This window comes from Aulonocara stuartgranti (genome assembly GCF_965226115.1).
Source record: "Aulonocara stuartgranti genome assembly, chromosome: 14".
NCBI lineage: Eukaryota > Metazoa > Chordata > Actinopteri > Cichliformes > Cichlidae > Aulonocara > Aulonocara stuartgranti.
This window is the reverse complement of record NC_138950.1, coordinates 29,120,350-29,145,388: the sequence shown is the minus strand read 5'-3', so window position 1 is coordinate 29,145,388 and position 25,039 is coordinate 29,120,350. Positions and strand designations below refer to the sequence as shown.

General features: G+C 39.1%; 2 protein-coding genes and 2 pseudogenes across 5 annotated transcripts in view; 3 read left to right on the top strand and 1 right to left on the bottom strand.

The window, feature by feature from the left end:
* LOC309688213 (polypeptide N-acetylgalactosaminyltransferase 17-like) overlaps positions 1–2,946 on the top strand; it is a 49,998-nt pseudogene extending 47,052 nt beyond the window's left edge. Inside the window, exons 14-15 of the transcript in view lie at positions 1,446–1,607; positions 2,612–2,946. The product of the transcript in view is annotated as a polypeptide N-acetylgalactosaminyltransferase 17-like (transcript). The remainder of the gene's footprint in view (positions 1–1,445; positions 1,608–2,611) is intronic.
* Positions 1–25,039, top strand: part of LOC309688212 (polypeptide N-acetylgalactosaminyltransferase 17-like) — a 97,247-nt pseudogene that overhangs the window by 35,857 nt on the left and 36,351 nt on the right. The window contains exons 4-11 of the transcript in view: positions 10,177–10,295; positions 11,569–11,688; positions 11,946–12,034; positions 16,180–16,267; positions 17,953–18,081; positions 18,966–19,084; positions 20,356–20,475; positions 20,733–20,821. The product of the transcript in view is annotated as a polypeptide N-acetylgalactosaminyltransferase 17-like (transcript). The remainder of the gene's footprint in view (positions 1–10,176; positions 10,296–11,568; positions 11,689–11,945; positions 12,035–16,179; positions 16,268–17,952; positions 18,082–18,965; positions 19,085–20,355; positions 20,476–20,732; positions 20,822–25,039) is intronic.
* On the bottom strand, positions 12,041–16,159 carry LOC309688220 (spastin-like). The gene has a single exon (XM_082503801.1). It carries the CDS (start codon positions 15,033–15,035, stop codon positions 13,914–13,916), a length of 1,122 nt encoding a protein of 373 aa, XP_082359927.1. The 5' UTR covers positions 15,036–16,159; the 3' UTR covers positions 12,041–13,913.
* Positions 23,140–25,039, top strand: part of LOC309688238 (protein broad-minded-like) — a 60,464-nt gene continuing 58,564 nt past the window's right edge. For both annotated transcript variants that reach the window (XM_082503845.1, XM_082503843.1), the window contains exon 1: positions 23,140–23,594. The gene's annotated coding sequence lies outside the window, so the exon portion shown is untranslated. The remainder of the gene's footprint in view (positions 23,595–25,039) is intronic.

Genomic DNA, 25,039 nt, shown 5'->3' with positions numbered 1-25,039 from the left:
TAGCCTCCCCCTCACCCTAGATGGTTCATCCTAGATAACACGGTGAGGAAGTCCTGCAGTTCATCTAAACAAAGACTAGACTAGAACAGACGCAACTACGTTAATCCTACCGTAAAACAATAAAACACGGTATGACCTCTCATGCTCCCAAAGTGCTGTCTAATACACACACAGTTTGCAGACTATCAAGGATCAAAACCTCTACCAATCTACAATTAATTACAAAACTCTAAGCATATATAAGTAAATATTTCTAAGCATAAATGACAATCAACAATACAAATCGAACAGCCGCATCACACTTTCTTCACAAGACATGCTTCAGTTGCATTTTTTAAAGTTATCCTTTTGATGGAACAAAAAGTCTTCAGTTTTTATTAGACCACCAGTTTTTCACACTTGCACTTCCACGGAGATAAAAGCGACCCCATGGTGTCTTAGCGTGGGTTCTCTCCAGGTAGTCCGGCTTCCTCCCACAGTCCGATGACATGCACGTTAGGTTAAATGGTGACTGGCTGTAGGTGTGTATGCAAAACAGATAAAGCACATAAGTGCATAAAATAAAGTGCGATATGAATATCTGTGAAAAGATGAATGTAACTTGTAGTGGTCAAAGATACTAGAAAAACATTTTAATAAATACTCTGTTCTTAAGAAGAAGCAGTGACATCTAGGGACCACAAGTGGGATTTTTTAAGATTTTGAGTCCAAACGCTGTTAAATCACCTAACTTTTGTATGATGTACTGCAAACAGGATGCAGTTACTCTGCAAAAAGACCCAAACTGGGCTGACTGGGTGGTTGATGGAAAGCTTTATCTTTATATCTTTTGCAAGGCATTGCAACCACTATTCATGCTTTGTTAGGAACAGAATGCGATATAAACAATTTCCCAATCAGTCTTTATCGTCAGCACACTCAAAGCCTCAGAGCTAGATGCAACCAAAGGAACTGTTTTATCTGCACTGCTAAAGTGGAAATTACTATTAATCTGAACGAAAAAGCTGAAGTGAAAGACACAAAGGTTAGAAAACAGAGCGGGAAGAATCTGACTCACTTCTGCTTTTTCTTTCTGTCAAGTTGAGAAAACTGCAGAATTTGGTGTATATAAAATGTTAGGGCTATATGTGGGTTAGAACTCTGCTGAAACAACACTGTGATTAGCAGTGATGTACAGGAAAATCTTTGTGTTTAGCACTCAGTGAAGAACAAAGACATGTTTTGCCTCTCAGCAGTATTGGGAACAACACCATCCTCTTGTTCAAAGCAGCAAAAAAAAAACCCAACAGCTTGCATAATCAAGGAAAATTCCTGCCAGGTTACCTTCAACTTGTACATCATCACATACTTATTTCATCGTTAGCTAATAAAGAGAAGAGTATTCACTCAGCCAGTTCAGTAACTTTCCGTTTACTGTATGTGTGACGTATCTGTTTTCCTCTTAGTTAGGACGCTACACTAAAGAAGGTCAGCTGTTTCTGGGACCCCTAGGCAGCACTGGTGAGGACACTCGTTGTGTGGTGTACGATCAGATGAGCAACTTTCCTCAGCTCCTCAATTGTGAAAAGGTGACCAACGTGAAACAGAAGACATGGCATTTCTCTCAGGTCAGAAGTGTAAAGAAATCTCTTTTTCAATGATATAACTGAGTGTTTATAAGAGAAACTAAAATTTACTGGCATAGAGTTGAGAGGAAAAGTATCTATATGTCAGATTTTAAAAGGGACCTATTGAGCTCATGTCTGGGTCCATTCTTTTTTCTCTTGGACTCTAATATGAGAGTAGCTTTGCATGAATCTTCATTTCTCTCATACTCAGCATTGCTGCAGCCCCGTAGTTCATGCTTTATCTGACAGAACCGCCTTTATATTCCGAATACCTCCGTTGAAGCCACCTTTCTTTGTGTTAAAACCCTCACAAACAGAAGGTTTTAACACCGGGGCCAGTAGGACTTCACAGATAGATCTGTCTGTTTGTGATGACTATATTAGGATATCATCTCTGCTATTACTGAAATCAAAGCAGTCTGGTTAACGGGGATTATTTGCACATAAATTGAGACTTTGGCTATGATTAATATGAACAATAACTGTTGTAAAATTATATTTATGCTAGAAAATAAGGGGTCCTCTTAAGACAACTAAACCCAGACTGCTTAAAGGGTAACAAGCGACTCAATATACCTTTTACTTTGGCATTGATTCTCTTTTTCTTTTAATGTGAAAAACCTTTTGTAAGTCAATTTTCTGTTGGTCTTTTAGTTCTGTTTGGGTAACCTTTAAAAACTAAAGAGTTACAGCCTGTAGCACGGGAAGAGGAGAGCTTGAACAGTGATGCTGCAGACCTTCTGCCACATCGATTCTTTGTCACACAGCAGGACAAGCAGTGAAGAGTCCTGCAGACGTAGAAGTCTTAGGGAAATAGGGAGACCTTACTTATTTTATATAGATGTAAGGTAAAAAGTTAGTGCCATTTGTTTAAGAAAGAGGTTGCAACAGTTCACATAAGGCCCGGTCTGGTTACATACTGTTCTGTCACCATCACGCATTGTTCACAGACCATCTGTGAAATCTGTTAAAACCAAAGTATTGTATCTCCTTCTGCCTTGCAGAACGAATCGATCATAAATCGGGCTACTGGACGCTGTCTGGAGGTGGTGCCGGCTAATGTTTACTCCGGCCACCTGCTGGTCCTGCAGCCCTGCTCGGGGCAGAGGTGGACCATCAAGAACACTATGAAGCAGTGATCGCCTGGCCAGTTTCATTGGGACCAATTACAAAGGCTATTTCCAAGAGCTGTCACCTGACGTTACCTTGGCCAGTGGACAATCAATGATGCGGGGGCTCCTTAGCTTTTGAAATAAGACTCAAAAATAGATGGCTTTAAGGAGACGAGTGATGAGGTGGTTTGGAAACAATTGATGTTTTTTTGTTTTTGTTAGTTTTTTTTTAAAAACATGGACATTCAACGTGGTGAAAGTTTAGCATGAGGACCATTTCTCTATATGAATTTTACAAACTTTCAATGTGATGTTGCCATAATTCCTGTGTGCCACTTCTTTACAGTGTTTAAGTTTTAGTAGACATTTAATCGACCAAAAGCGTGTTCTTTCTTATGTGAAGGGGAAAAAAAGTTTCCATCTTCCATCAGTCTTTCTGCAATATTTCATTCATTTTGTGCCACGGACCGGCCCTAAATAACTAAAATGTGTTCATAACACACGGGAAAAGACACAGGGGAACTGAGGTAACGATAAAAACAATAAATATGAACGATAAAACGAAGAAAAAAACCCCCGGTAAACCATAAATTGCACACCTGAACCTCAACACTCGCGGCCCGGTACCAAACGACTCACGGACCGGTACCAGTGCATGGCTCGGGGGTTGGGGACCGCTGGTCTATGGTACTTAGAAATTAAGGAATGGCTACTCGTGACAGGAGAAAATTTTACACAGTTTAGCAAAAATGCCTGAAAAGTGATTCTTATGTTTTTCAGAAAATTCAAATCCTTGTAAATATTTATAATTTGAAGAAAAATATGCTAAAAATATTACTTGGTGTACTTTTTTTTTCAAATCACCCCAACAAGGACTCTGGGCTAAATCTCACTTCTATGTTTTATGGATTCTGACTTTTATTGCTATTTTTCCACCAAGCATTCTGTAGCATCAGATGCAATATATCTCGTAGCATGAAGTACTGTAAGCAGTTGGGTACAAAGTTTCTTTGCGCTAAGTTAATTTATTTGGTTAACTGCTGTGTGCCATAACTACTGAAAACCTAGTCAAACATAGGAAGCACTTTTTTGGACAAAGGGTTGGAACATGAACGAGAGAGGAGGATTGAATCAGGAATGCACAAAAGTACCAATAGTGGAAATGCAGGAGGCCTTAAAGGCTGAAATTATTAACGTACTGAGATGTATATGATGTCATATATTAAATTGCATAAGTGTGATCAGCTGGATTTTTGCTCCCAAGATTGTCTTCCAATAAACAACTGGTTTCCTGGGTTGTGCTTTGTTACTGTGTTTTAGGATACATCTGCAGTCTTTAAATTTGTCATACTTTAATTAGTATGCTTATTTTTTTCAGTTTAATTTTATTTTCAAGCTTGTTTGTAATTTTTTGCTGCTAAACTCATGCTTTATTTTGCTTTTCTGGACTATAAATAAGGTAGAGACAGCAAAGATGAGCTACCATGCTGGCCTGCTCTCCTTTTAACTGCTCCATCCATTTTCATGGTTGTGGTCAAAATATTTTCGGCATGCTGTGAGATTAGTCCTCAAAATCATCCCCCAAAATAGACTACTTCAAAAGAGATTTCACCCTCAGCTTCCAGCTGCATGGCATCTGCTGTAACTTACACCAACTCGACTTAAGAGTACTTTCATCACATTTTTTATAAAAGCGCTTCTACACAATATTACCCAGCCACAAATAAAGCAGCCAGGTGGCCGAACATTAAAGGGACTGTTCTATAAATGACAAGTTATGGGTTCAATCCTGAAGCAACCATATGTCCTGTAAATAGTGTCCTTGAATCAGACACTGACCTCCTACTGCTTACTCTCGCTAAACTGCTCTGGATGAAGCATCAGCTTAAATGCTTAAGATGTAAATAAAACAGGAGGAGACTGCTGGGAGCACAAGGGCCTGTTTCTAGCAGAGAGGGGGAGAGAGGAGTGAGGCGGCTCTGAGGGACAGAGCCTGCATGCTAACATAACACTGAATGCTGATCAGACTCTTAACGAAGAGACTGCTCATCGTTCTCTGGCGTGAAATAGGATTACCATATGTTGGTTAAAGTCCTGCTAAATGTAAGCCAGCAGTAAATGCTAACAAGGACAAACTGATCAAATAAACTCACTGCGTTACTTAGATAAGGTTGTATTTATGGGGATGGAAATTTGTATAATTTGTAGATTTTAGCATGTAAAAAAATGGAGCTATTTTTAAAGGATGACAAAAAATCTAGAAAATGAATGTAATTCATTGACATTATTGTATCATAGTTTGCATTGTTCTGACCAGCAGTGTCCTGCAGCTCCCTGTGAGCACTTAATGAAAGAGGTTATGGTTTAATGTCAGAGCAGAGAACTCACAGTTGTCAAATATGATTTTGCTCTAATATGCACCATGTGGCGCTGTATGTTTTCTGTGATTGGAGGGTAGTGTCACTGCAGCTGTCACCCCAGCCTGCTCTCTGCTCTGCCTCGGGAAAAAAGCAGCAGAGATACAGATGTAATTACTTGACAGAACAGCAACACTGTATGAAAATGTGACAATTTCATAAAACCCACTGCAGCAAGGGTAACAGATGATACAACACACAATACTGTGCACAACTCTTTAGGCACAGATGTTGGCAGCGAAGCATGGTGAAGCATCCCGCTGTTTTAGTTTTTGTTGTTTTGGGGGTTTTTTTGCAGAGAGCATGTCAAAACTAGAGACTAGAACTACAATTAGATCTTTTATCATGCAAAATAATCAGATCGCTTAAGTTCATTCTGTAGCGTGACAATGACCCCAAACAGAGCCAGAGTAATAGCTTCAGAACATGTACTGAATGTGCTTTATTAAAGGGTTTTTATCAGACTGTGATTTACGTTTACTTCACCTTATGTGTTCATTGTTGAGTAAAAGCTATTGATACCAATTATTTTTATACTATATCCTCACTTCACAGTGAGAATCAAAATCTGTTTCTTCTTTCTTTTGTACTAAACATGTTCTCACACTCTGGAGCCATTTTGGTAACATCTCCAGGCACTTATTTGTCCAATTATTTTTAAGCTATATCTATATTAACTTTAATTTCAGTGATCATAAAAGTTATATACTAGAATAAAAACAGTTTTAAAGTTTTAGAATAGAATAGGATAAACCTTTAATACTGCACAGATGAGAAATTTGGGTGTTACCCAGCTCTTATGGCAAGGGGAATATAAAATATAAAATTGAAAAATTTATAAATTATAAAATTTGCTGACTTTGCACCAAAATGGCTCCAGAGTGTGAGAACATGTTTAGTACAAAAGAAAGAAGAAACAGATTTTGGTTCTCACTGTGAAGTGAGGATATAGTATAAAAATAATTGGTATCAATAGCTTTTACTTTTACTTTTACTGTTAGCGCCGGTGTCCTTCTATTATAGTGATACTAAACAAGGCAGGAAATTATATTTTTATTCTACAAAATGAAATGAATGTATCTACTCTGCAGAAGTGTTTGTGAATTTCAACAGATCGATTAGCTTGCTGCATTATATGTATGAACTGCATTTTTATCAGTTGCAGTTTCACCATCTCAGTGCCTAATGCTTCCCTCTTGTGGTGTCATGGTGGTTAGAAATAAATATGATATGTTATATGAAGTATATAATAAAAGCAAAGGCTTCACGTAAAGAGGGATTGGGACAGCTTTTAAGCAGGGTGACCTGCAGTATCCCACTGATTAACAGCCTCAACTGACACGTTCATGATGACTTTTGCTTTGTTCCCATTCCTCAGATCGATTTTCCCTTTATAAGGTTTGCTAAACCAGATGCTATATTTATGCTAAAAGTGGCCATAAAGAGTAAGGTCAGAAGGAGGAAAGGTAATACAGCAATGAAGAATAAAGGCAAAGTCAAAGACCGATTCCAGCTTTAAAAGCTATCTATGTATTTTTTTGTACATAGATTTATATGAAAAAGATGATCTGATTTCTAGCAGCAAAGGGCACATGCAAAAAAGCATTGGCAGGATAAATTCAGTTAAAGCAGTTAAATCAGTGCAAAGGTACAGAAAAATACTTATATTAGTTTGGAAATCAACAAGCAAAGAAATCCAGATAGATGTGATTTTTCCCATTCAATAGTACTTTTAATGTTCATAATTAAAAATGCTTTTGATTAATTTTGTCAGTAGGAGTAAAAGTTTGATGATTTTTTTCTCAGTGTTACTGCTCCATTAATAATAAGTGTTTAATAATTAATAATAAGTGAATCCAAGTTTTACCCCAATGTTTCCACCATTCCTCTCACCTAACCCTCATTTCCTCTTCAGGCCTTGCCTTTCAACCACACACACCCTCTACAGCAAATTAACAATATCTGAAAGTCATGTCCTTAAGAAATAAGAGGGGAAAATCGAGTTAAGACCCAACACAGGACCTGAAAGGTGCATCTAGCCCTTCAGCTGATTCATCTACCGTTTGCTGAACCCTTGTCAGAAATTGTTAGAAGAAGAAGAAGCTATTCTTAAGGATGGGAAACTCTTGATTGATGGAATCTTGAATATAGAAAAGTAACAATGGATTTTAATCCACAATGTAATGCCATTGGGAAAGCATGTGATTGGCAAATGCATCATTTTTCAGGATAGCAATGATCCCCAAAATACTGTCAGTACAGTAAAAGCATACCTGGATAGAAAAACATACAATAGAACAGCATCAGTCATGGCTTGGCCTCCCCAGAGCCCAGACCTCAATATTACTGAAGCAGTGTGGGATCATTGTGACACGAGAACGGAACAAAAGGCGGACAACACCCAAAGACGTGCTCTGAATATCCTTCAAGAAGCCTGGAAAACTGTTCCTGTGGAAATGACAAGAAAACTAGAACTGAAGAATAACAGTTACAATGCCAAATATTGACTTTCAAGCTTGTTATATTGTTATAAACTCTATTTTACGTATATTTCCATTTATGTTTGCACATGTTCAATAAAATCATTGCTCCTGAGGCAACGAGGAATGGCTAAAGATTTCTGCCACTACTCCATAACAAACATCAACTAAAAGTGTTTGATAAATGCATTCTATTTGCTTTTTTAAAAATCACAAAGTGAGAGATTTTTTTTCAATTTAAGTGAGCATTATGTTAATGTTTTAAATGTCATGGCATAGGATCAGATCGCTTCAAAGTAAATTATATTTTGAAATGTACAATCCCTTAAACACTGTGTCCTGATCTTGAACTAATAACTACTGAGATCTCAAGTCTACTGCATAATAAGACAAACAGCACCATTTAGAAAATTTCTTTTTATTGCAAGTATTCTTAATGCTTTGATGTTTTGTACAGATTTTCATATTTACAGTGATAATTAGTATTCGTCTAATAAATAATACAACTGAAAGTCATTCTCTAGCCTACATGTTTAAATATTGCACGTGCAAAGTATGTATAATATGTGCTTGTCCAATAGATATGCTGTCTTAGCAGCTATTTACAATGTTACATAAGAAACAAATGTGGGATCCAACCACCATGCTACTAAAGAGACACTGTGCGTTTCCCCTCCAAAGCAAACCCTCCACTTCAGTGATGGAGTCATGCAATTATTCTACTGGGGTGAAGACAGTTTAATTACAGCATCACTGCAATAACAGTATCCATCCAAAAAAAAAAAAACATCAAATAAAATTTTAATTATTTCTAAATAAGAAATTCGTGATAAAACAGTTTTCCAATTAACCACTACATAACAGTAGTGTCTAGTTCTTATTTGGTAGGAAATGTCCACCAGTGCTGTAACGTTTTCAAAAATAATAGTAAAAGAAAAAAAGCATTTTGATGAAAAACTAAACCAGCGTGACCTACTGTACAAGTTTGTTTAGGCTGCTTTTGCAGCAGTGCTCTTTATAAAGTCTCCAGGGTGTGATAGTAATAAATCATCTGTGAATGAAACCTTTTACACGTTTAAAATCACTTTGTCTGCCATAGGCAAGAAATCTGTTCCTATAAATACACCGTTTAATTATGTGTTCGCATTGCAACTGCTGCTCTGCCAGAAGTGTAGGTAGAGCAAAGTCAACCTATACATTATACATATCCTCATATTTGAACATTCAATATCAATATATTTTCCACATATTGTGAATATAACGCTGAGTGTGCAGAGAGGGAGAAACACGCAAACACCGTGACGAGACAAGAGCACGGGCAGTGTGATGTTACTTCACCTCTAGATGGCACTATTGCACAACCTACAACCTTCTGCATCGTTTCACTGGAATGGATGACAAGTACAGTGCAAAAACAATAACAGGAACAAACTGAGTCCGATATGATATACATATTTATGCCAAAAAAAAATGCCCGTTTGATCTTGTGTTTCCATGTAGGAACAGGGAAAAATGTCTATATTGTGTTGTCTGGTTCACCTCGGCAGAGTTCTATGGCTTTGGCAGGAGGGTTGAGAGGAAACAGAAAGGGCCTTTACCGCCTGCACCTGGCATGTTTGTGATGAAGCAGCTGCCTCTACTCCTGCTGAGCCTCCTCCCTGTACCTCTGAACCCGAGTGAGCAGAGAGCACCGACGGTCATGCACACACACAGATACTGTACACTTCAACAGACACTGGAGATACAAATGATGGGCCATTTGCTAAACCTGCAGCACACACTGCTTTCTATGTGAAAGAACCATTCTGTGAGAAAAACTCTACTGCTCATTTGATCTATGACCTCTGAAAAACAGTTCATGATTTCCATTACTATTCAATTATAAAAAAAAAAAAAGTACATTCCCTGGGTTATACAGCACTGATATGCAAAGCTTAATTGTATATCTGTAACTCTAGAACTGCAGTATTTATAGTTTTCTTAGTTTAATATTTCAATTTCATATTCTTCTTCTAAGTATAAAATCCCTTTTGTTATATTTGTCTCATTAATTTAACTGAAATACACTGAAAATTGCTCACAAATTAAGGTTTATGTGTCAATACAAATGCAGGTTTTATTGCTGGGAGCTTCCCGTGATGCACTGACTATTTCTTCTTCCATGACACTAATGTTTTGTCTTTGCTTCATCATTTATGTACTGTACTGTATCCCCAGTTTTCCAGCGAGGGCTGCGTACATTTTGATTGCATTAACGTTTTTATCCAGCCTTTATGTGCAAGCTTGAGCTGCAAAATTCAAATGTAGTTACTGACAGGCCAAAGTGCAACAGGGAAGAGATTAAATGGGATCAAAGGGAGTGGCATTATAAATTCCTTCCTTCCTGAGATTCAAATCCTCCAATCAAAACGGTGCCAGCAATGCAAAGACAGATTTCTTTAAAAGATTGGACACAATAACAAAGTCAGTCGTTTATTTATTAAAGCACTGTTAATAATTTTAGTTGCTGCTATTTCAAATAAATGTTTGGTACAACAAATTTCTCCGTGTTCTGTCTCAGGCTTTATTCGGGCCCTGGTACTAGAGCTATGGTCTGTTCTTGAGTGCAGCAGTGACGACATCAGAGTGGTCCGTCCCAAACCAACTCCCATTGACCCCACAGATAGGAGTTGCATTAAGGTATTGTATGTATGTGCGTGCGTGTGTGTGTGAGAGAGAGAGGGAGAAGGAGAAACTTCCTGGAGCCCACAATGCCCCAATTTTTAGATATCTACATAATAGTACAGACACAGATCTCTTAGAAGTTTTGCTTTTCCATCATGTTTTTAGCTCACTGGTTACAAAGGTGTTTAAATTGATTAAAATTAAATTGATTCCAATTATTATTAACCCAGGACTCAGAATAGTGGTCCATGTGTTGCTGTGATACCAGCAGCCATGTAGAAAATTCACTTGTGAATATTCATATTTAAGAAACTGGCAATAGTGATTTTGTTAACAAGAAAGGCTTTTTGCTGATTGGTTTATGGGTGTCTGGGCAAATAAGCCTTACTTTCATAAGACTGCATTTTTAGTTATGTTTTTGGCAGAATTTCTCTCAGGAAAGCTTCAACAAGCTCCAGCGTGAGCCTGTCTGTGTGTGTCTGATGCTTGGCCTCTGACAGCAGCCAAGTCATCTCTCTCAGAGAGACTAGCCAAGTGAATACGGACAGCCAGTGATGTGTAAACTGTGTCCTGCCACAGGCGACTTTAAAGTCTGCCTTATCAGTGGGTTATACATATATGCTGAGGTCAAAGGAAAACTAAATATACACACACCAGCACTTTGGTGAATTAACTCGAGTCTTTGCTTTAATCTGTGCTAAGTACAGTAGGAGGTTTGGTAGTACATATGAAGATAAGTTCACACATGCACAGAAACATCAGAAGACACATGAAAGTATAGATATTTCTATTTTAGAAAAAAAAATCCATCGTATCTTGTTTTTTTCTTTACGTTTCTTTGAAGCTGTTTAATATAATCTAAGTTGTAGCTCGTTTGTGCAAGTGTCTCTCTTTTTTTCCTTTGATGCTTTTGATGATATGTTTTCCCTGTTCTACCAGACCCAGTGAAAAATGCAGGGAGCTTTCCTGTAGTTTAATATTCTTCAGGCTGCAATAGGTTTCTGCTCAACCACTCTGCTCAGAATATATGTCTTATTCAGTTTTGAGAGTGTGGTAAACCATGTTTTATCTTTGCAATCATAAATTCTTTTTACATTTTGTTTTGCTTTGAATACTACAGATATTATTTGTCATATTATCGGTAGTGTTTGTAGTTGAATAGTGTTATATTATTATTATGTGTTAGGATTTGATCAATCCATGACGTGCACAAATGCATTCACAATGGTCTTTAAAAGCAAATACATTTTTTCTCTCTAACAGCTGCTGTATTTACTTTCCTCTTCAGTCCTTCCTGTACTTGGTCAACCTCCTCTCCTCTTCCCAGTCGGTGTGGCAACTGCTGGGCCGACAGTCTTTGGCCAACAAAAGCGAATACACCCTGAGGGAGATGCCAACCTCCATACCTGTAAGTGTTTTTCTTCTTCTTCTTTTCCACACACTGCAGTTTTTTTTTGTCATCCATCTGAGGGCATGTTTGCACTTTTTATTTGGCCTCCAAACACCACCCACCCATTTGTTTTACTTCAAACGCATTCAAATAAACCCTCTCACACTGAGACTGATATACGTTCTCCACCTTACCCATTGTAAATTTCCACACAGTTTTCGTTTTGCACCCTATCCGGTGCATTCTTGTTCAAAGCCTCTCATTTTACTCCACAGGATTTGATTGACAGACTGATTGCCGTGAATTCGGATGGGAAGATTCATTCTCTCTTCCACTACGAAGAGAGTCACACATTCGGCCTAAGGTGGGATTCATTATTTTTTTCATATTACTTAACATCAGTGGGGAAGTAGACGATATCAGATTATCACCTGGTGACTGCACACACACTTCAGCCTCTGGCAATAGGAGACTGGCATGGTGACGTAATCGGCCTTAAAATGCGGCCTTTAAGGCTGCAGACCCTGAATTGGGATACAGCCTCTGAATCGCTGCATCTTGTAGCTGTGTCGTCTTAAATTGGTCATGTGATTTTGACGCGCCGGCGCGTCCGGCAACCCCAGAGGTTTAACTTAATATTTAAGTGTCTCTTGGTTTTAGACTAGTTGTTTAGTCTAATTTGATGTTTTAAACCAGAAAAGGAAGAAGAGGGCTTAGAATTACAGGTAAGAACTGCTCAGTGGTATGTGATAAACTGTAAATGTAAAGCTTACAGGTCAGTCCTCATGTTTTTAAATCAGATTTTGAGTCTGTACATGGCACATTATGCTTTTGCATGTTGTGAAATGTGCTGCAAAACAAACTGAGGTAAACTAACTGGTTTACTGTGATGGATTTAAAGTGCGTGTGACTGGTGCGCAGTGGCTGTGGTGCTCACGGTCAGAGTTCAGTCACAAAGAGGGTAACAGAGATGAATTTAAAGTTAAGGTGATGGTGCTTAGATTCATTCACAGACTGAAACCTTCACACCAACTTTATCCTGTGTCTCTTAGTTTTAGACTAGTTGTTTAGTCTATTTTGATGTTTTAAACCATATCACAGGGTTTTTACTTCACCATTTACGGGGTTTTAACAAGCAAACAAAAGACAGATCGTGATGTTTGAAAATGTTTTGGAAATATTCTTTAAAGATTAGATGTAAAATACGCAGAGGATAAATTCAATTGGTTTATTAGTTTATTACATAAGTTGAAAAAAAGTTAAACAAGTAAATAAAGAAACAACGTAAAAGAAAAGTAAACAAAACAAATCGGTAAATAAAGGAAAATGGTAATAAGAAGGGGAAAAAAAAGAAAAGAGAAAACCCCAACAATCCCCTCTGAGCAAGCACTAGGCGACAGTGGGGAAGAAAAACTGCCTTTAAACGGGCAGAAACTTCCGGCAGAACCAGGCTCACGAGGGGCAGTCAACTGCCGGGACTGGTTGGGGTGAAAAAAGATGAAGGAGAGAGGGAAGAAGTGTTAGGAGAGAAGGGGAGAGGAGAGGTGAAAATTAAGATGGAACAGAGGTGGAGGGAGACGAGGTGACGTCAGCAGTAGAAAAAATAGAAAGAGTAGAAAAAGCAGGAGTGTCCCTCCTCCAGAAGAAGCGGAAACGTTTTTTCTTCTTTTCCATGAGCTTTTCCACGACCACTTTTTTCTCTAGGATGAGGGTTCTCAACTGATCGGTTGTTTCTTCAACTTCCTTCTCAAGTTTCTGGCATCTTTGCTCCATTTCTTTTAATAGATTGCACTTGTCTGTATTTTGCTGTTGTTTTTCCTTGTGCATCTTTTCTAACTGCTCATTTCTTCTTGTGATTTCTTGAAGCTTACGCTGCAGGTCTTCATTTATTTTCTCTTGTTGCTGCTTTTGTGCAAGCATTTCAGCGTTTTCACACTTCAAGTTGTCTGAGTTCAACAACATCTCATTAATGACCTCTGAGTGTTTTTTCGCCATTTCATTGATCCTACGCTGCATCTTTGAACGTCGTTTTTCCAATACTTCTCCTTCCAGTTCAGGTGTTCTGTCCTTCATTGTATTAATTTGTTCAGTTGTAGATTTCTTCTCTCCAAGTCCTGGAGAATACGTTTTTTTTCTTTTTCCTGTTGCTCTTTCTCTTGAAGAAGCTCTTTATTTTTGCACTCTGTTTCATCCAGCCTGACTGGATTTGGATTTATTGAAGAAGGACCACCAAAATCTTTGTTCTATTTGGTGTACATGTTAAGAGTTGCTGGACTAACAGTTGGTTTGATTTGCTTCAGAGAATCCTCAAAGTCTTTCATCTTAATGTTGCGCACCTCAGCAGCAGCTATAACACGGACTTGTTCTGGTGCCAACTCTCTTATTGGGCCAAGTGCAGCATCTTTGGCTAATGCTGTCAAATCGCTCCCTGAATATCCTTCAGTCACTTTTGCAAGACAGGACAGTTCGTCTTGGCTCAGTGGACTCCCGTGCGTTCCCAAAAGATTTTTCAGCAGCGTAAATCTTGTCTTCTCATCGGGTAAGGTCACATATACTCTTTTTGCAAAGCGCCTTAATATTGCTTCATCGAGCTCCTGGGGCCTGTTCGTTGCTCCCATTACAAGTACTCTGTCATCCTTTCCTGACTGCAACCCGTCAAACTCAATGAGGAACTCAGTTTTTAAACGGCGAGAGGCGTCGTGCTCCCCCTCCCTCCTTTGACAGAGCAAGCCGTCCACTTCATCGATGAAGATTACTGAGGGCTGTCTCTCTCTTGCAACTGCAAAGAGTGCTCGTACGAGCTTCTCGCCTTCTCCCACATATTTGGAGGTCAAACTAGCAGCACTGATGTTGAAGAATGTTGCATTAGACTCTGCAGCAACTGCTTTGGCGAGCATGGTCTTCCCATTTCCTGGTGGGCCAAATAAAAGCAAGCCACGTGCAGGAGCTCTCAGACCAGTAAAGAGATCAGGTCTTAAGGCAGGAAGGATGACAATTTCTTGAAGTGCTTGCTTTGCCAGATCCTGCCCTGCGATGTCATCAAATGACACAGTCGCTCCACTGTATACAATTTCATTTGTAATTAAGCTGACCAGTTTACTGTCCACATTCTTTTTCATATCCCTCTTCGGGGGCTGTTTCACAGCTGCCGGTCTTCCATTCTGAGTTTTTCCCACCCGAGTGGTTTTCTTTGCATCAGTTATTCTTAATGGAGGTCTTACAGAAGTGGAGGGTCTGATGGTGGTGGAAACACCTGCGGGTTGACTTTTAGGAACTGACTTTGGCTTACTTGCAATTGTTTTGGTCGACATTTCTCTTGCGCGACTTCCCCCCTGTTCACAGTCATAACACGGTAAACTAGTCATAAACGAAAACGTTTAGGCTATTTATCGCATTTAAAGGTCTTTCTTTGGGACAACGTCACAGAACACAGAAACGTCACAGGGCTTTGGAGCGTGATGTTACAGAGGTTTACAAATACTTTCAAATATAGCTCTGGTCGAACGTTTGAAGGCTGCGAACAAACTGACTAAAACTTGCTGCTCCTGACCCCTATTTATAGAAAAACTTCAAAGGCTCAAAGGCATGTGCTTGTGACATCATCACATGTCCTTGTGACATCATCACATGTCCTTGTGACATCATCACTCTTCATGAATCAGATTGTCACATGACATTTTAGAATGGGGATGTTTTTTTTTAAACCGTTTTCAAATTTAACCCTCTGTGGTCCAGGGTATAATTGGCCGTTCTTGACTATTTTTGATTTTACCTCTATATTTCACCTTTAAAATATGTTTTTCTTGCCTTATTTGGCACCATTATTTTCAGCACAACCTCAAATATCTGAAATTTGAGTTATTGTTTTCATTTTGGTATACTATATTAGCACAGTTGATCTAAATTAATAACACAATAAATTGTGTGTGCATCTCCTGTTTTGTCATGGTTGTATGTCCCGGTTCGTGACAGGCTGCATGAGCTCATCTGGTGGGAGTGTAGTACTGTAGTATTTCAGGCATAAAAACGTGGTTTTCACAGACCTTGTCACAGGGTCTGAGTCTAAGATTCAAATTGTAAACACACAAACACTCAGGCTTGCTGCAAACCTTAGCTGATCCCCCGTGGGCTTAATTTACTGCCATTGTTTACGCACCATTGTAATTGCTTCTCTAGTTTGGCATTACACTTTAATTATGGAATGTAATTATATTTTGTCTATTTTTAGTTGTGGCATTGTGTTGTAATTAATGAAGGGCCTGCACACTCCAATATCAATTTACAATTTAAATTCTCCACAGCATGTTTAACTACATTATGTTGTGCCTTTCCAGAATCCCAGATTTACTTACACATCTCCCTTTATGATACATTAGTACTACATTTGACCTAAACCTTTTCCATCCTTTTTCCAAACTCTCATTCATTTTTTACCTGATAACCAAAAACTGTGATAGTGAAAGGCTGAAATATTTCTAGGGGTATGAGATTTCTGTGTGTTTTCTGTAGGTGAGCAGCTGCGAGAAGTTTGGCTACGGGGTGATGGTGACACAGGTGGCAGCAACTGCTCCGGGAGTTGTGGCTCTGCACAGTTCAGGTACTATTGCAGTTATTTGGACACAACAAACACTTGTCAGCTGTGATGCTTAAGGCTTATATTATAAGTTGTTGTTGTTGTTTTTGTGTTGTCGGTATAAAGGAGACTTAAGGCAGCTTAGGGAGAAATGTATTTGTCAAACCGTTTTTGTTTGGGTAAGAAAGAGTAAGAAGAGGCGTTCTTTTTTGATAAATGGATTCACATATCAGTTGTATACTGATACTAGGTTTATCCATATGCAAAAGGCTCCAGGAAATACCGTACTCTTGTCAAAAGAGGTCAAAAAATGAAGCTAGTGAACAAATATTTTAATCCTGCATTCTTTCTATTGGCTAGAAGGGGCGACTCAACTGGTTATGGGAAAAGAAGTCTGATTACTTATCAGCCCTTCGCTTATAACAGCACCGCTGCGTTCTGAAACCTATTCTCTCCTATGACTTTACCCACGCAAGAACAGTTCCCTGCTGTGTTGAGCAGCGCTGGCTGTGGAGCACTCATGTGTTCCATGATGTGACATATGTTTGTGCCATCGATAAAAAGGCAGACTGACAGAAAGAAGGATGACCTCAAAAAGTGATATAGTCCAGACAGAGCTTACAAATGATGGGCCATTTGCTAAACCTGCAGCACACACTGCTTTCTATTAAATACTGCACGTGCAAAGTATGTATAATATGTGCTTGTCCAATAGATATGCTGTCTTAGCAGCTATTTACAATGTTACATAAGAAACAAATGTGGGATCCAACCACCATGCTACTAAAGAGACACTGTGCGTTTCCCCTCCAAAGCAAACCCTCCACTTCAGTGATGGAGTCATGCAATTATTCTACTGGGGTGAAGACAGTTTAATTACAGCATCACTGCAATAACAGTATCCATCCAAAAAAAAAAAAAACATCAAATAAAATTTTAATTATTTCTAAATAAGAAATTCGTGATAAAACAGTTTTCCAATTAACCACTACATAACAGTAGTGTCTAGTTCTTATTTGGTAGGAAATGTCCACCAGTGCTGTAACGTTTTCAAAAATAATAGTAAAAGAAAAAAAGCATTTTGATGAAAAACTAAACCAGCGTGACCTACTGTACAAGTTTGTTTAGGCTGCTTTTGCAGCAGTGCTCTTTATAAAGTCTCCAGGGTGTGATAGTAATAAATCATCTGTGAATGAAACCTTTTACACGTTTAAAATCACTTTGTCTGCCATAGGCAAGAAATCTGTTCCTATAAATACACCGTTTAATTATGTGTTCGCATTGCAACTGCTGCTCTGCCAGAAGTGTAGGTAGAGCAAAGTCAACCTATACATTATACATATCCTCATATTTGAACATTCAATATCAATATATTTTCCACATATTGTGAATATAACGCTGAGTCCTGCCTGACAGCACATTCCCATGAGTGTGCAGAGAGGGAGAAACACGCAAACACCGTGACGAGACAAGAGCACGGGCAGTGTGATGTTACTTCACCTCTAGATGGCACTATTGCACAACCTACAACCTTCTGCATCGTTTCACTGGAATGGATGACAAGTACAGTGCAAAAACAATAACAGGAACAAACTGAGTCCGATATGATATACATATTTATGCCAAAAAAAAATGCCCGTTTGATCTTGTGTTTCCATGTAGGAACAGGGAAAAATGTCTATATTGTGTTGTCTGGTTCACCTCGGCAGAGTTCTATGGCTTTGGCAGGAGGGTTGAGAGGAAACAGAAAGGGCCTTTACCGCCTGCACCTGGCATGTTTGTGATGAAGCAGCTGCCTCTACTCCTGCTGAGCCTCCTCCCTGTACCTCTGAACCCGAGTGAGCAGAGAGCACCGACGGTCATGCACACACACAGATACTGTACACTTCAACAGACACTGGAGATACAAATGATGGGCCATTTGCTAAACCTGCAGCACACACTGCTTTCTATGTGAAAGAACCATTCTGTGAGAAAAACTCTACTGCTCATTTGATCTATGACCTCTGAAAAACAGTTCATGATTTCCATTACTATTCAATTATAAAAAAAAAAAAAGTACATTCCCTGGGTTATACAGCACTGATATGCAAAGCTTAATTGTATATCTGTAACTCTAGAACTGCAGTATTTATAGTTTTCTTAGTTTAATATTTCAATTTCATATTCTTCTTCTAAGTATAAAATCCCTTTTGTTATATTTGTCTCATTAATTTAACTGAAATACACTGAAAATTGCTCACAAATTAAGGTTTATGTGTCAATACAAATGCAGGTTTTATTGCTGGGAGCTTCCCGTGATGCACTGACTATTTCTTCTTCCATGACACTAATGTTTTGTCTTTGCTTCATCATTTATGTACTGTACTGTATCCCCAGTTTTCCAGCGAGGGCTGCGTACATTTTGATTGCATTAACGTTTTTATCCAGCCTTTATGTGCAAGCTTGAGCTGCAAAATTCAAATGTAGTTACTGACAGGCCAAAGTGCAACAGGGAAGAGATTAAATGGGATCAAAGGGAGTGGCATTATAAATTCCTTCCTTCCTGAGATTCAAATCCTCCAATCAAAACGGTGCCAGCAATGCAAAGACAGATTTCTTTAAAAGATTGGACACAATAACAAAGTCAGTCGTTTATTTATTAAAGCACTGTTAATAATTTTAGTTGCTGCTATTTCAAATAAATGTTTGGTACAACAAATTTCTCCGTGTTCTGTCTCAGGCTTTATTCGGGCCCTGGTACTAGAGCTATGGTCTGTTCTTGAGTGCAGCAGTGACGACATCAGAGTGGTCCGTCCCAAACCAACTCCCATTGACCCCACAGATAGGAGTTGCATTAAGGTATTGTATGTATGTGCGTGCGTGTGTGTGTGAGAGAGAGGGAGAAGGAGAAACTTCCTGGAGCCCACAATGCCCCAATTTTTAGATATCTACATAATAGTACAGACACAGATCTCTTAGAAGTTTTGCTTTTCCATCATGTTTTTAGCTCACTGGTTACAAAGGTGTTTAAATTGATTAAAATTAAATTGATTCCAATTATTATTAACCCAGGACTCAGAATAGTGGTCCATGTGTTGCTGTGATACCAGCAGCCATGTAGAAAATTCACTTGTGAATATTCATATTTAAGAAACTGGCAATAGTGATTTTGTTAACAAGAAAGGCTTTTTGCTGATTGGTTTATGGGTGTCTGGGCAAATAAGCCTTACTTTCATAAGACTGCATTTTTAGTTATGTTTTTGGCAGAATTTCTCTCAGGAAAGCTTCAACAAGCTCCAGCGTGAGCCTGTCTGTGTGTGTCTGATGCTTGGCCTCTGACAGCAGCCAAGTCATCTCTCTCAGAGAGACTAGCCAAGTGAATACGGACAGCCAGTGATGTGTAAACTGTGTCCTGCCACAGGCGACTTTAAAGTCTGCCTTATCAGTGGGTTATACATATATGCTGAGGTCAAAGGAAAACTAAATATACACACACCAGCACTTTGGTGAATTAACTCGAGTCTTTGCTTTAATCTGTGCTAAGTACAGTAGGAGGTTTGGTAGTACATATGAAGATAAGTTCACACATGCACAGAAACATCAGAAGACACATGAAAGTATAGATATTTCTATTTTAGAAAAAAAAATCCATCGTATCTTGTTTTTTTCTTTACGTTTCTTTGAAGCTGTTTAATATAATCTAAGTTGTAGCTCGTTTGTGCAAGTGTCTCTCTTTTTTTCCTTTGATGCTTTTGATGATATGTTTTCCCTGTTCTACCAGACCCAGTGAAAAATGCAGGGAGCTTTCCTGTAGTTTAATATTCTTCAGGCTGCAATAGGTTTCTGCTCAACCACTCTGCTCAGAATATATGTCTTATTCAGTTTTGAGAGTGTGGTAAACCATGTTTTACCTTTGCAATCATAAATTCTTTTTACATTTTGTTTTGCTTTGAATACTACAGATATTATTTGTCATATTATCGGTAGTGTTTGTAGTTGAATAGTGTTATATTATTATTATGTGTTAGGATTTGATCAATCCATGACGTGCACAAATGCATTCACAATGGTCTTTAAAAGCAAATACATTTTTTCTCTCTAACAGCTGCTGTATTTACTTTCCTCTTCAGTCCTTCCTGTACTTGGTCAACCTCCTCTCCTCTTCCCAGTCGGTGTGGCAACTGCTGGGCCGACAGTCTTTGGCCAACAAAAGCGAATACACCCTGAGGGAGATGCCAACCTCCATACCTGTAAGTGTTTTTCTTCTTCTTCTTTTCCACACACTGCAGTTTTTTTTTGTCATCCATCTGAGGGCATGTTTGCACTTTTTATTTGGCCTCCAAACACCACCCACCCATTTGTTTTACTTCAAACGCATTCAAATAAACCCTCTCACACTGAGACTGATATACGTTCTCCACCTTACCCATTGTAAATTTCCACACAGTTTTCGTTTTGCACCCTATCCGGTGCATTCTTGTTCAAAGCCTCTCATTTTACTCCACAGGATTTGATTGACAGACTGATTGCCGTGAATTCGGATGGGAAGATTCATTCTCTCTTCCACTACGAAGAGAGTCACACATTCGGCCTAAGGTGGGATTCATTTTTTTTTTCATATTACTTAACATCAGTGGGGAAGTAGACGATATCAGATTATCACCTGGTGACTGCACACACACTTCAGCCTCTGGCAATAGGAGACTGGCATGGTGACGTAATCGGCCTTAAAATGCGGCCTTTAAGGCTGCAGACCCTGAATTGGGATACAGCCTCTGAATCGCTGCATCTTGTAGCTGTGTCGTCTTAAATTGGTCATGTGATTTTGACGCGCCGGCGCGTCCGGCAACCCCAGAGGTTTAACTTAATATTTAAGTGTCTCTTGGTTTTAGACTAGTTGTTTAGTCTAATTTGATGTTTTAAACCAGAAAAGGAAGAAGAGGGCTTAGAATTACAGGTAAGAACTGCTCAGTGGTATGTGATAAACTGTAAATGTAAAGCTTACAGGTCAGTCCTCATGTTTTTAAATTAGATTTTGAGTCTATACATGGCACATTATGCTTTTGCATGTTGTGAAATGTGCTGCAAAACAAACTGAGGTAAACTAACTGGTTTACTGTGATGGATTTAAAGTGTGTGTGACTGGTGCGCAGTGGCTGTGGTGCTCACGGTCAGAGTTCAGTCACAAAGAGGGTAACAGAGATGAATTTAAAGTTAAGGTGATGGTGCTTAGATTCATTCACAGACTGAAACCTTCACACCAACTTTATCCTGTGTCTCTTAGTTTTAGACTAGTTGTTTAGTCTATTTTGATGTTTTAAACCATATCACAGGGTTTTTACTTCACCATTTACGGGGTTTTAACAAGCAAACAAAAGACAGATCGTGATGTTTGAAAATGTTTTGGAAATATTCTTTAAAGATTAGATGTAAAATACGCAGAGGATAAATTCAATTGGTTTATTAGTTTATTACATAAGTTGAAAAAAAGTTAAACAAGTAAATAAAGAAACAACATAAAAGAAAAGTAAACAAAACAAATCGGTAAATAAAGGAAAATGGTAATAAGAAGGGAAAAAAAAAGAAAAGAGAAAACCCCAACAATCCCCTCTGAGCAAGCACTAGGCGACAGTGGGGAAGAAAAACTGCCTTTAAACGGGCAGAAACTTCCGGCAGAACCAGGCTCACGAGGGGCAGTCAACTGCCGGGACTGGTTGGGGTGAAAAAAGATGAAGGAGAGAGGGAAGAAGTGTTAGGAGAGAAGGGGAGAGGAGAGGTGAAAATTAAGATGGAACAGAGGTGGAGGGAGACGAGGTGACGTCAGCAGTAGAAAAAATAGAAAAAGTAGAAAAAGCAGGAGTGTCCCTCCTCCAGAAGAAGCGGAAACGTTTTTTCTTCTTTTCCATGAGCTTTTCCACGACCACTTTTTTCTCTAGGATGAGGGTTCTCAACTGATCGGTTGTTTCTTCAACTTCCTTCTCAAGTTTCTGGCATCTTTGCTCCATTTCTTTTAATAGATTGCACTTGTCTGTATTTTGCTGTTGTTTTTCCTTGTGCATCTTTTCTAACTGCTCATTTCTTCTTGTGATTTCTTGAAGCTTACGCTGCAGGTCTTCATTTATTTTCTCTTGTTGCTGCTTTTGTGCAAGCATTTCAGCGTTTTCACACTTCAAGTTGTCTGAGTCCTGGAGAATACGTTTTTTTTCTTCTTCCTGTTGCTCTTTCTCTTGAAGAAGCTCTTTTTTTTTGCACTCTGTTTCATCCAGCCTGACTTTCAGCACTTCGTATTTTTTCTTTATGCCTTTGAGTTGGTCCTGCATTTGTGTGACCCCTTCCTTTTTCTGTCCGAGGATTTGTGCAGTTTGTTCCATAGCTTCATCAAGCGTTCCTTGGAGCGCCTGATTCTTTTGCTCCATGTTTTGGAGATCCCTTTGCATCTCCCCAATAGTAGCATTCGCGCGTTGAAGCTGGGCAGACGTTTCTTTTAATTCAGCACTCTTTGTCTTGTTTTCCTTCATCAGGAACAAAATCTTCTGTCGTGCTTCACCAAACTTTCCTTCCCAGGCCTCACTAATAATTTTTGTGTAAGGCTGGCGTTGCTGTTGTTTTTCCAGCTCTTGATTTCGTGCTTCCAATTGTCTGCACTTCTCCTCCAGTTGAAGCTTCTCTTCTTCAATTTGTTTAATTTTTGCATGTAGGTCGGAGTTTTCCTGTAATGTCCTTTGGACTGATGAGGCACCAATGGATCGTGTCATATCAGGCTTCCCTCTTGAAGTGAGTGGCCGGCCAGACCTCGAAGGAGAGGCAGCAAGATTGTTTATTCTTTGTTGGCATTTTCGTGGATACATTTTTAATCCTGTGCACAGTGACTCTGAAGAGGTTTACAAATACTTTCAAATATAGCTCTGGTCGAACGTTTGAAGGCTGCGAACAAACTGACTAAAACTTGCTGCTCCTGACCCCTATTTATAGAAAAGGCTCAAAGGCATGTGCTTGTGACATCATCACATGTCCTTGTGACATCATCACATGTCCTTGTGACATCATCACTCTTCATGAATCAGATTGTCACATGACATTTTAGAATGCGCCCCCTGCCGCCATCACAGTAGGCCAGACAAAGGATACAGCTTCAGCTATGGTGGTACGTGTGTAGTCGGTTGCAATGTTAGATCTCACGATCGTGAAGGCAAGAAACTGGATTAATCTTTTAATCGTTTTCCATCCTGGCGGCAACGTGAGGGATCCCATGTATCCGATATCACCAAACAAAGACGCCAGGCATGGATTGCAGCGGTGAGACGAGCGGATATCGAGTTCCGTGCAATCCCCAGCTTTTTGTTGGTTTGCTCGCGGCATTTTCTCTCCGGTGAGTTCTAAAGTAATTCATATCACTATCCGATTGTTGAGTCTGACGTCACTAGCCGTGTCTGGGCCTAAACTCTGCTGCAGGTCCATATATCAAATGATCACTGTGGCATTACTGAGAGTTAAAACACTGTCTTAAGTCTTTCATCTTTAATAAAATTATCAGCGTTCTGCTCTACCAGGTGTAACAACTGAGTTAAACATCCAGGCATCCATGACAATGGAATTTATGACATATGAGTTAGAAGTTAGCAGCAAGTTAGCTCGCTAGCTTCTATCTAAATACAATATAGCATGTCCTGACTGCGGGGTTTTGGAAACAAATTAAAACGTACAGCTTTCTTATCACTTCCAACATAAATGAAGACAGAAAACTAAACAGCAGTGACAGTGGCTGCAAATTTTACCAGGGTTTTTTTTTCAAATGCCCCCCTGTGATTTTACCTGCACCCTGCGATTTGATTTTTAGTTATTTTAACAGCAAACTGAAGAAAAGCCTTGACTCCGTTGCTCCACTCACCACCAAAAAGATTAACGTAAAACATGCATCACCCTGGAGAAACGAAGAAGTCAAAAAACTCAAAAGAAATTGCAGGGCAGCAGAAAGGAGATGGAGGAAAAATAAAAATAATATCAACCATCAAATATTTTCCGAGCAATTTAAAATGTACAATAATACATTAAGGAAGTCAAGAAATTCATACTTCGCCAAAATAATCAGTATTAACAAAAATAATCCCAAGGTCCTCTTTTCCACCATAGATCATTTATTTAACCCTGATTTTAACAGCTCCCAAAGAACCCCCACAGACTCGCTCTGTGAGCAGTTTGCAGACCACTTCAGGGGAAAGATCAGCGCCATCAGATCTGATATTTTATCTAATCGCGATATGATTGTAAACACATCTGAGGGCTCGATTGTACCTGAGGAGACACTGGACAGCTTTGTCCTGGTTAATGCTGAGAACTTTCAGAAGGTTTTCTCCACAGTGAGACCCACCACATGTCTTTTAGATCCAATCCCCTCTTCACTCTTTAAAACACTTTATGGATTTTTTGAGGCTGAGCTTTTATACATGATGAATTGCTCTCTTCAGTTGGGTGTCTTCCCTGCTGCCTTTAAAACGGCGGTGGTGAGGCCCCTTCTGAAGAAGAGCAATTTGGATTGTAATGATTTTAATAACTACAGACCTGTATCCAACTTACCATTTTTAAGTAAAGTCTTAGAAAAACTTGTTTTTACTCAGATTACTGATTTTCTCAATGATAGACAGATCCTGGAGATATTCCAGTCTGGATTTAGGGTGAACCACAGCACAGAGACGGCTCTCCTAAAGGTTTTAAATGATCTTAGATGTAACTGGGACGCCCAAAAGCTCTCAGTCCTGGTGCTGCTGGATCTAAGCGCAGCCTTTGATACAGTAGACCACGCTATTCTTTTAAACA

Coding starts and splice junctions, on each gene's coding strand:
- LOC309688220 (XM_082503801.1), bottom strand. CDS start 15,035: ATGACTAGTTTACCGTGTTATGACTGTGAACAGGGGGGAAGTCGCGCA.